The 12,357-nt window shown below is 36.0% G+C and overlaps 1 protein-coding gene and 1 long non-coding RNA gene across 2 annotated transcripts; both read left to right on the top strand.

The window, feature by feature from the left end:
* The first annotated feature begins 8,301 nt into the window (after window positions 1-8,301).
* On the top strand, window positions 8,302-8,726 carry LOC145028921 (uncharacterized). Its single transcript, XR_013676262.1, has 3 exons — window positions 8,302-8,368; window positions 8,496-8,564; window positions 8,652-8,726. It is a non-coding gene; the product is annotated as an uncharacterized LOC145028921 (long non-coding RNA).
* A 9-nt stretch (window positions 8,727-8,735) lies between these two features.
* LOC145029838 (uncharacterized) lies at window positions 8,736-9,576 on the top strand. The gene is made up of 4 exons (XM_078978293.1): window positions 8,736-8,858; window positions 8,930-9,078; window positions 9,174-9,305; window positions 9,387-9,576. The coding sequence occupies exons 1-4, from the start codon at window positions 8,736-8,738 to the stop codon at window positions 9,574-9,576; spliced, it is 594 nt and encodes a 197-aa protein (XP_078834419.1).
* The last annotated feature ends 2,781 nt before the right edge of the window (window positions 9,577-12,357 follow it).

The raw sequence follows: 12,357 nt of genomic DNA, 5'->3' as shown, positions 1-12,357 counted from the left end.
ATGAGTAACCTTGAGTTTACGGCCGTAAACTCCCTTGGGCCATGAAGTCATCATAGTAAACTCATATAAGTGCCTTTATACCCTCATAGGTTGAATCACATGTGATTCCAACACTTGGTTAAGGTGTTTCCTAGTCCCGGATGGTGTTTCCTTTCATATAGTTGTCTATAAACACTATATTCATGTCATTATGTGTCCTTAAATATCATTTAGGACTTATTGTGTCTCGGAACTTCATTCGTGGAACTTCTCATCCGTACGCGCATACCCGTTTCAATCACCCACATCAGGTGAGTTCATACCCCGTAATGAATCATTTAACTATTTTAAAATGTTTTAAGGGGGGGGGATACAAGTTGAACACAATGATAATTATGTAATTATTTGTTGTTAAACATTCTCCAAAATGTTACTTATGTCATTTATAAGTCGTCTTTAAATTTCAAAACTCTTTTAAAGGTTATGTTACTTTATAGTTATACAAAACTCCATTTTTAAAGTATAAGCATAACTTTGTAGATAAATGAGTCTTTTCAGTAATAGTCCAGTTAGAGCATTAGTAAACTATTATAGGTATAGTTTAGGAAAATACTATTCATTACTTCTAGTACAATGAAGCACACAAAGAGTCAATATCAGAACAGAACAGAACAGAACAGAATAGAATAGAACAGAACATAACTAACAAGTTAATTTGCTAAAGCATGACAACACGCAGACATGATCTAACTTTAATGTGAATTACACGGCTTGCATGGATTTGCTCGGGTCGCATTTGGTTCCCTCAATCTCCATACATGAGAGTGGTTAGTAGGGGTTATAGCTTTCACATTATGACCTTAATAAAACAAATATGTTTTTAGGTGGATAGTACCTTCGTATATCATTATAAACGACATCAGGGTACTCATTTCTCCCATTACTTTCATAAAGTGTTAGTAACACTTGAAGGTTAATCTATTCTCTATTCGAGATAGGTTATAAACTAGGGAGAATGTACTTTTCAGTTGGCAAAGGAACAGTAGAGTCTTGGTAGAAGACTGCTTTCATAACAGTAGAGTCTTGGTAGAAGACTGCTTTCAAAACAGTCGAGTCTTGGTAGAAGGCTACTTTTAAAAAGTTAGGACCATGATGCTAACTTTATGATTCCTTAATGTATACACTATAGGATACATATATGCTAAGTAGATTCCGACAGCTAATAGGATGTGTGTTCTTCGCTGTACGTCATGTTCCCGTTGGATGTGGGTTTACACCGAGGTCACCCAATCTATTATCTACCCGAATCTATATATATTTATGTTTAGTATACATTAAGTCATCATAAGGGTACCAGGTATGGATCAGGTCATAGGACACAGAGTTAATGCACAGTTTTTCTAGTACAAAACTTTCGTTTCAAGGTCAGTACTTTTGATATACAAAACTAGCGATTTCCCAGTTAAGGGCTTAATCCATTTTATTAAGCCGGTACAGTTTTAAAGACATTAAGTGAGTTAACTCTATAATACCTTAGTTTATACACCATGTTTATATATAAAATAAATATCCGACAGCTAATAGGATGTGTGTTCTTCGTTGTACGTCCTGTTCCCGTTGGATGTGGGTTTACACCGAGGTCACCCAATCTATTATCTACCTGATACCAAATTATATATAGCAGTATAAAAAAAGCTATTATAAAAGTAATCACCATAGTCAATATTTTATTATAAGAAATAAGGTTTTCTTAAAAGGAACTCTCCATTAGATATAAAGGAACCATTACAAATAACTCCATGAGTAACAAGTGAATACACCAAGGTTATATATGACAACGATCTAACTACCAATGGAATATGTGTTATCCGCCATACTTACTCTACCCTGTCGGGTTGTAGGTTGAGGGCAGATGCGCATAATCGATTGTTTGTTTACTCCAAGTATATATAGCTTGTACCCACTTATTACGCATAGAAAGGCTTGTAGTGTCATTTTACTCAACTCCCATTTTAAGTAGGAAATATATGATTTTCTAGAGGAACAGGCAAACTTTACAAAACAACACCTTACAGCTTACAGTAGTTTACATATACATTTTAAACCACATTTTTACAGCTTACTCACATCACTAAAATCTTATGAACTCACCAGCTTAATTGTTGATCAACTCTTTCAAATAACTTGTATTCTCAGGAGACTATTAGACAGGTGCTCGTGCTGGGACATCAGAAGATGGAACATTATAGCTTCAAGTCTTGTTTTGTTATTTGTTTATGACTTCTAAGTTTTGTGAACACATACATTTTAAACACTTTCTTTCTAAATGAAATGGTTGTTTATTACTTGCTTACCATATACATATCTCGTGATACTTGACATGACGTCCTCCACACCGAACGTTTCCGCCGTTCTGGTTTTGGGGTGTGACAACATCCTTGGTAAGTTATTGCTTTGGTTAATAACGTATTTTCTTCATTTCATCAACAATCCCCCTTATCTCATACAAAATTCTTGATCTTGCCTCTTAGAACACATCTAAGACAAAAATCCTCCAAGAAGCTTGCTAGGCCGAGAATAGCATCAAACTTCCTCTATGCTTCATCAAAACCGAAACCACAAACTCAAGGTGAGTTCATACCCCTCTTTTTTTTTCTTTCGGTTTTTACTAGTTTTATGGGGGACAATACAAGTAAAAATGTGTAGACCTATGTGTATGTGTGTGCTATGTATGATTTTATGCATGTATGTGTGATTGTATGTGTTTATGTGGTAAATATTGTGATAACTCGAAATTTTCATCCGATCAAACCCTATAAGTCAATCACTTAATATTATAAGTCAATTTCAGTTCTATTTGTTTTTAACAAATTTAAAGTTAGTTTGACTATTATAATAATTATTCTTTAAATGAACGGGTGAAAGAATGTTCCGTCTCGGGTCTTGAATTTCTAAACCGTGAATACCACGTAGCGTAGAAGTTCACGGCCAAAATTTAATGTTTGGGCCGTAAACTATCCCCAAAAATGTAAACTCATGCTTAAGCATGAGTTTACTCCCCAAAGAACATCACTTCTCATTTCCACCCTAAAGAGTAAACTCCAAACTCTCTCAAGTATCATCCCGGTTTTCGCCCGATTTCCCGAAAACGTAAGTGTTCAACGATTTGATTAGTTGATATAACATAACATCAAGTGATTATACATCCTTTAATCCATCCATTATGTGTTTTGCTTAGTTTTCCAAAAACACCAAGAACACACACTAGTGTTCTTGGACTTTTAGTTCATTTCAAGCTTCCACAATGTAAGTACTTCTATCCTAGAGTTATTTAAAGCTTTCTATACATCTTAATATCAAGGAAGTGTCACAAGAATAAGGTGTTCATGGTTTTGGGAGGCTCCCAAAACCGTAAACACCAAGTAAGGTGCAAAGTGGTGCCTTAGGTTGCCTAGATGCTTAACAATGCCTTAGAGACTTGTCTAGATCCATCCTTGATGAGTTTATCACACAAAAAGCACAAAAACCTCACATTTATATGTTTTTACGGTTTGGGGATCTCCCAAAACCGTAAACACCTCAAAAGTTGTATAAATGTCCCATATTTATTCCTTATGCCTAGAATCTAACCTAGACAATTACCATGTTGAGCTAAGGACTTGAAAACACCAAAAATACCATAAAACTTATGAGTTTACAGTAGTAAACTCAAAGGAAAATAGTAAAGGGACCATAAACTCCACTTAGGAGTGAAATGGGGCCCTAGTCCCTTCCATGGTCACATACATCAAGTAGAAAGGCTTCTAGGGACTCTCGAAGCTTCAAGCATCAAATGGTCACAAAGGGGGTGAGCTTAAGACTGTAAACTCAAGGGTTTACGATCGTAAAACCTTTTGATAGTAACCATAAAACCGTAAACTACTCAAAGGAGTGTTCCTTGAACCCCAAACACACTAGCCTTTCCGTACAACACTTAGATGCAACCCTTGAGACTTATAACACTTGTATAAGGTGTTTAGCATGTCCTAGAGTGTCTTAACTTTATTTATTAGTTGTTTAAGGACTAATTGTATACATATATATATATATATATGATATTATTATTGGAATAGTGTCTAAGGCTGCAACTATATTAGGCAAGTATTTGACCCGATTGTGCATAGTCCTTTTGGGTTGCCTTCACCATAGCAACTTGATAGGATGATTTATTATGAGAGAATAAATATTATTAATATATTATGAGAATAATATAAGGAATAATAATATTGTTATTTGATTAATATAAGTCATAAATTAATTAGTATTAATTTGGTGACTTAAAGAGATTAATTAAATAAGAGGGTATAAACTGTCAATTGTTTGATAGTTACACTTTAGACTGTAAATCCTTATTGGATGAAGGATGGACGGATTCTAGGGATAGGGATAACCTCAAATCATCCAATGCTTATCTAAGGAAAGGATTTGGATTGCTTTAAGGAAAGATTATCCAACAAGGGTTTAAGGTGAAACCCTTAAGGAGTCTACAAGTATAAATAGACCCTATGGCCAAGGGAAATCGGCATCTCATCAAATGTAGAGAACCCCTGGCCGATTTCCTCCTAACCTCTCTCTCAAATCATCCTCCTTTCTAGTTGGTGTTTGTAAGCCATTAGAGGAGTGACAATTATGACTCTAGAGCTCCGAGACAACAAGATCAAACAAGAGATTCAAAGGTAAACTTCTAGATCTGATGTTGTATTGTTCTTATACCTAATTAGTTGTTAGAAGTCTTGGATTCAAAGCATGTTTAATTAGAAAGCCTAGATCCAAGCATTAGGGTTTTGCATGCACACATAGGAAAGTTCTTATGGCTAAAACCCATCAGTGGTATCAGAGCCTGGATTGGTTTCTATTAAATTGTTGCTTGTTTGTTTGAAACTTGTTTGCAAAATTTGTTTTTTGTGTTTCTCAGTCATGGACTCGGCGAGTTCCATAGTGGACTCGGCGAGTTGGCCTGACTCGGCAAGTCCAAGCGTCAGGAAAGGCCAGATTCGGGATTTTTTGATAATTATCTTATGGAAACTTACCTTAATCATATTAGATCAACCCTAATCCGATTTTTTGATATATATATATGACTATAATCTTGATCTAATTAAAGATATTTATCAACTAATAAAATATTTAATTTCCTTATATGATAATTAATTAATTACTTTGATTAAATTGGTAATTATCTTGCAAGAAATCTTGAATAAATCTAATATAGATAATTAGGAAATTAATTGTTAATTAAAATTATTTGTTATTTGATCCTCCATGTTTTAAATGTTTAAAACTTTTCCTCAAGTTTTGAAATTTATGTTTTGTGATTAAAAGTTTTAATTTAGACAATTTAAATTTCAAACCCTAGTTTTTAAAAGTTTAAAATAAAACCCTATACTAATATAATATTACAAGATTAATATATATATATATATATATATATATATATATATATATATATATATATATATATATATATATATATATATATATATATATATATATATGTATGTATAACTAAAATGCTAGTCTTACCGTTAGTAGGCCTCATTCACGAAGCCGATCTATAAGGTGGGTATAAGGTTGCGGCCTATAAAATGGCGCTTAATGGGTGTACACTCACACCCACCGCTTGCTTGATCGGTGGAGGGTCGTTAGCCGAATGGGTAGGATAGGGCAACCTCATCCTCTCATTAAAAGTATAATATGAAATACAAAGTAACTACATTTTTTTTTTAAATTTCCCAATCTTAGTTACTTTAGGAAAAATGAATTGATGCAATCCCATGAAATTTCACTTTGCACCCTTGCTAAGAAGTTAGAGGAGCGTGTGTGGTTTACCGGCACACTAATTGGTTCTAAGCAAAGGTGGCAAAGGGTGATTCATTGTTTATCATAGTTTGATGGAGCGTGTGTGGTTTACCGGCACATCGAATAGGTGATCGTTACAATGAAGGCACCATGTGAATTTGCATGGTAATTCAAACCCGCTTTGTGATCCTCGGTATCCCAGTCACAAACAAGAGGGGCATATCGAGATTTAAACATGTCATTGAATAGTTTCAATGAATCTCATCCGAACCTAGGAATTCTCAATACATTTAGGACTTCAAGTTATGTTTTATGGTGGAGAATTAGTGAATCATCATTCACTTACCTTCATATTATTTTCATGTTAGATTACGGCATCCCTTTTCTAATATGTAAATATTGTTGTTGGATCCTAGCCCTAATTTTCTTATTGGGTGATAATTAGGGAATCATATTCTAATCTATCTTTGTCCTTTCTATTTGTAGATGTCGAACGCAAACAACGCTGCTACTAGTTCTTTCACATTGATGAGCCTTTGTCAAAAGGTCACCTTTGATGAAATGAACTTTAGCGAATGGATAAGATACATTCGCACCATTGCTTGCTATGAGGATAAGGAGTATGTCCTCGATGAGAAGCTCGAGAAAATTAACCCTGAAATCGCTACTCCGGCTGAAATGACCGCTTTTGAAACTCACGAGCGAGATGCAACGAAGGTACATTGCATCATGATAGCCACTATGAACTCCGAATTCCAAAAGTCCTATGAGGACATGTACCCGTTCGAGATGCATCAAGACTTATTGGAGAGATACCACCAAAACGTGAGACAAGAGCGTTATGAGATTTTTACTAACATGATTTCCACTAAGATGGGTCATGGAGAGTCTCTTACCGTGCACCTGCAAAAGATGCAAAGGTATGTCGACCGTCTTCGCAAGTTGAATGTTGACTTTGGGGAAGACTTGGCGATCGACATGGTGCTTCACGCTTTGCCTCCAAGCTACAATCAATTTAGGATGACCTACCACATGAACAAATAGGAGGTCACCCTAAGCAAACTCCAAGGTCTCTTGAGGGTCGCTGAGAGCAACTTCAAGGACAAGTCTGTTGCACCAACTCCCAATCCACCCGCTGCTCCTGTCTTTGCTATTGGACAAGGAAAGGGAAAGAAGAGGAAGGCTTCGTCTAAGAACTATCGCAAGGTTAAAGCCCGAGATGGTACCTCTTCTAGTGGGACCAAAGTTAATCCTGCTAAGCCCTACCCTAACCCAAAGGAGGCAGAGTGCCACCACTGCCACACGATAGGACATTGGAAGAGAAGTTGCCCAGAGTACCTGCAAGCCATCATGGAAGGAAAGATCAAGCCGTCTTTCGTAGGTATATACACAATTAAATCTAACGATTCATCTCATGCTATTTCTTGGGTTCTTGATACCGGTTGTGGTTACCACATTTGTTCTAATGTGCAGGGACTAAGAAGAAATAGGGATGTGGAGGCTGGAAGAATAAATCTAATCATGGGGAACAGAAGATCGTCGCCTGTGACCAATATTGGAGTGTATTCTTTAGTTCTTAGGAATGGTTTAAGTTTAGATTTGAACAATTGTTGTTATTCGCCAGAAATGGCTAGAAACATCATTTCATTTCATGGTTTGTTTAGACAAGGTTTTAGATTTTCTTTTAATAATGAGAATGGTTCTATTTTGGCTTATCTAAATGGTGTCTTTTATTTTGAAGCTATACCATGTAATGGAATTTATGAAACTGTTATGATTGTTGATAACTTAGGAAATGATGTTTTCACTACTAGAAAAAAGACCTTTAATGACGTGCTTTTTACGACACGCGATAATTAACGATACGCAAAAGGACGTGCCCTTAAAATAGTGTCATCTCTCCAAAAAAAAAATAAGGATTTACGTCACGCTTTATTGCGTGCCCTTAATTTAGTGTCTCTAGAAAAAAAATTAAAAACACGGAGGGCGCTTTATCTTAAACGCGCGTCGTCTGTACCTGTCGCTTTATAATTTTAATTAAGCGCACTTTTAGTAGACAAGGGGGGAAATGAAATCCCCAAAATTTTGAAAACCCGCCTTTTTTTTCTATTTTCCCCAATTTTCAGCTCCCGATTCTTCCCTTCTTGTTCTAATCTTACCCTTCGATTCCACCCCACCCTCCTAATCTCACTGATTCCTTCATTTTCAATGGGATCTCTTTCTTTGTGAGTTTTCTTTTCACGTCACAACAGTTGATCATCGAAGAAGCAATTTTCCAAATCTTTTTGTTGTTAATCAAAATTGCATGTATGGCGATCAAATTCACTGTTTCTTACTCAGGCTACGTGGCCCAAAACCTAGCCACCGCCTCCGGAAAATCCAATACATGCCGAATTTTCACGAGGTTTTTTCTCGTCCTCGTATATTCCAGAATCCCGACCGAGATCCCGTCGCCGGGTACGGTCCGGCAGCAACGGCGGGTTCAAGATCCATCCCCTCTGCATCCATGAGCCCTACCCTTGATGTGGGTGATCGCATAATGGCTGAAAAGGTATAATCCCAATTCTAACCTTATTACACACTATATGAATGATGGTTGCCAATTTCGCCATTTTGGCTTTTCAATTCACATAGTGATTGTATGCAAGGTTTTGAGTTTTTGCCTGTTATTGATTTAGGTTTCATACATCTTTCGGAAGCCAGAAGTTTCAGATATTGTTATCTTCAAGGCTCCTCCCATTCTTCAGGTGCGATTTCACTTCTTGATTATAAGTATCTTTGATTAGTTCTGTGTTTTGTTGTTTGTTCATTGTCTTCTATCAATAATCTTGTAGGAATTTGGCTACAGTTCTGGTGATGTATTTATAAAAAGAATTGTAGCAAAGGCTGGAGATTGGGTTGAGGTAAGATTATGATTTATGATTAGTTTTGACAAAAACACAATCTTGATACAGCTTCGTGATGGTTCTTCTCATCAAGGCACTGTTACATCAATGGAACCCAATGAGTGTCTTTTTGTCCTCAATTCCAAGACCTCCAAGGTAAACAAGCTACTTTCTTTACTCTTTAACAAACCTAAACGAGGGCAAATTCATAATATGTTGTTTTGCAGAAAGGCAAGATTAAGGCTGTTCACCTTGTTGATGTTCCTGGCCACTCACGTTTGCGCCCTAAATTGGACGAATATGTCCCTCGAGCAGCTGGCTTAGTATTTGTTGTAGATGCAGTGGAATTCTTGCCCAATTGTCGTGCTGTTTCAGAGTAATTTATTTTTTTAATTATGATTTGAAACTTAATTCCATATGTGTTTTTTTATGGATATTAATCTTAACATATATTGTTTTGTTTGCAAAAAGGTATCTCCATGACATTTTAACAAAATCGAGTGTTGTCAAGAGGAAAATTCCACTTCTTATCCTTTGCAACAACGTGGATAAAGTCACTGCACATACAAAAGAGTTCATCCGAAAACAACTGGAGAAAGAAATGTATGTTACACTTGTTTTGTCTGTGTTGTAAATGAAAAGGGTAAAACAGTAATTTACTCACATTCTTGAATGAATTTGTAGTGATAAGCTTCGGACATCAAGAAAAGTTGTATCAGATGCGGATATATCTAATGAATTCACACTCAGAATCCCAGGGGAACCCTTTTCATTCTCTCACTGTGTAAACAAAGTCACTGTTGTTGAGGCTTCTGCATTAACTGGTGAGATTCAACCCTTGGAGCTCTTCATTAGGGAACGTGTCAAGCCTTGATCTTTCACTAAATTCCATTCCATTTGTCAAAACGGAATTAGATAAATATCAACGGAATCGGAAACGAAATCGAAACTTTTCAGGACAATATCGTAATTTGTGACACAGGTAAAATTAAATATTTTCCTTTTGTTTTAATTGATGAACTACAATATCCTCTAAGAAACAAGAGTGTTTAGATGGTCAGGTGGTGCGGAAATACAACAAAACTTGTGAGCCAATGACAAGCTTTGAGTTTTCAAATTTTGGAATGTTAGGAATGCCATACTGGTTGTTGCCCCTTATGAAATCAGCTTATGATATGAGCTCTGTTTTTCACATGGTCTAGGACCACTAATTGCTTAGGATGGTAACTGGGTTGTCTTTTCGCGCCCTCCTTTGATACACCATAAAGGCATGAAGATGCTCTCTCTCTCTCTCTCTCTCTCTCTCTCTCTCTCTCCAAATTCTAAAACAAACAACAACAGGTAAATAGATGCCAACATTTTGCTTAAAATTCTGTGAACATTGAAAAAAATGAGGTCGATAGTGCCTTTTTCATGAGATTGTCAAAAGTTGAATAAAATAAAAAAAAATAAACAAGGGTAATATTGTAATAGGGAGGGTCTTAATATATAAAGTGACCAGCCTCTCACTTAGCACGACAAGTCATTTTGATTTTATTAAGTAAAAAAGAAACAACCTTATCAATCTACATGCATTTAGTCATGTACTGTTGTCCCACAATTTGTCATCATAGAAGAAGACCCTGCTGTCCCACAAGGGTAATATTGTAATAGGGCTGCTTTATATGTCATCATAGAAGACCCTGCTGTCCCATAATTTGTAACAATTTGTATTATCATTATTTGATTTTAATAATAATTTATTTTGTTTTATTGTTGAGGTTATAGACTGATAGTCTTACTTTTCATGTCATTATTATTTATTTCTTTTTTTGTTTGCAGTTTCTTGCAGAAACTTTGGATGTTGTTCAAGACATTGATTGGGTCATTTCTCTTGGAAATGCTTTTGCAAAGCAGTATGAGCTTTATACATATGGTGATGAGCATTCTGCACTACTTCACAGGTATGAACTCATTATCATTATCATTACATTTTTTTAATTAAATTATCTTATTGAGAGTATTCTTCTCCTACAAATGTCTTGGTATACTTCTTCAGAAAGTTGATAACATGACTTATGTTCGTGATAAAATCGTCTGGATGTACAACCCAATGCAGGCTTATTTTGGTGCTGGATTAAGTGGAGTTCTGGCTTGGTGTGTGCGAGTGGGAAGGAACCAACCCAATGCCCCCGGAGTTCTGGCACCTTCCATCTTTACTTCCTATGTATCCAGGTTAATCTACTCGTATTTATTCATGTCTCAAAGTGTGTATTCCAATATCAGGTATCATGATTTGTGTATTTATAAAATTTTGAAATAGGGTCTTGTTCAATGCTTTAGCTGTGTTTGCTCTAAGGGAGATTAACTTATCAAAAGTTAGTTACTGTTTCACCCTTTTATTTAATATTTTTGTGATTGAATGAAAGTCTTAATGAAAGTAATTGACAACCCTTTCTCTGTAAATGTTGTTGTGATTGTGGGAGAGGTGTTGTGTTTTTCTCTGTTGCTAGGTAACCTTCTCAACAACAACATTCTACTTAAGCAGGTGAGTAATCAAGATTAAGGGAGACTTGTAATCATGTTTGACATTCCTTTCCAGTAAGAAACAGAGTTGTATGATTATTTGTTAGTTTTATAGGAATGTATAACCCATGTTAGCAATGTATTATTTTTGTTTAACATTTGAATGATTCTTTGTATGACATTACAATTTGTGTAATTTATTTTATTTTTTGAGTATGAAATTTTATTTTATATTATGCAATGGATTGTATTTTTTTTATATGGTATTTTATTTCTATTATGAGAAATTAAATGCAAATTTAATTTAAAAATTAATAAATATATAAATTTATTTTTTTTAAACATTTAAATTTACGATACGCAAAAATGTGTGTCATCTTCATTTATGACATGGCCTTTCTTGACAGGGGCTTTCTTGATACGCAGTGCGTGTCATTAACACGCGCGTCGTAAGGTTACGACACGCGAATGCGTGTCATCTTCCTTTATGACAGGGCCTTCCTTGATACGCATTGCGTGTCGTAAACGCGCGTCGTAATTGCGCGTCGTAAATGAGCGTCGTAAATGCGCGTCGTCTCTCTTTATGACAGGGCCTTCCTTGACACGCATTTGCGCGTCGTCGGAGCCTTTTACGACGCGCAATGAGCGTCGTAAAAGGCTGTTTTTCTAGTAGTGTTTGAATATAGATTCTTCCAATAGTATGGATAAGGCATCCTTGTGGCATTTTCGCCTTGGACATGTCAACAAGAAACGCATAGCCCAACTCCAAAACGATGGAGTGTTGGAGTCATTCGACCTTAGGGAAGATGACACGTGCGAGTCTTGTTTACTTGGAAAGATGACTAAGTCACCCTTCACGAGTACGTGCGAAAGGGGTGAGGGTCTAATGGACCTAATACATACCGATGTATGTGGACCGTTTAGATCAACCACGAAGGATGGGAACCGCTTGTACATGACTTTTACCGATGACTATAGTAGATATGGGTATATCTATTTAATCAAGCAAAAGTCAGAAACTTTTGAAAAGTTCAAAGAGTTCAAGAATGAAGTGGAGAATCAATTGGGCAGGAAAATCAAGATGCTTCGATCCGATCGAGGAGGAGAGTACCTAAGTCTTGAATTTCACGATTATCTCAAGGAGTGTGGA

The sequence above is a fragment of the Lactuca saligna genome, chromosome 2 (assembly GCF_052625555.1).
Source record: "Lactuca saligna cultivar CGN05327 chromosome 2, ASM5262555v1, whole genome shotgun sequence".
NCBI classification, from domain to species: domain Eukaryota; kingdom Viridiplantae; phylum Streptophyta; class Magnoliopsida; order Asterales; family Asteraceae; genus Lactuca; species Lactuca saligna.
This window is presented reverse-complemented; position numbering and strand designations above follow the sequence as displayed.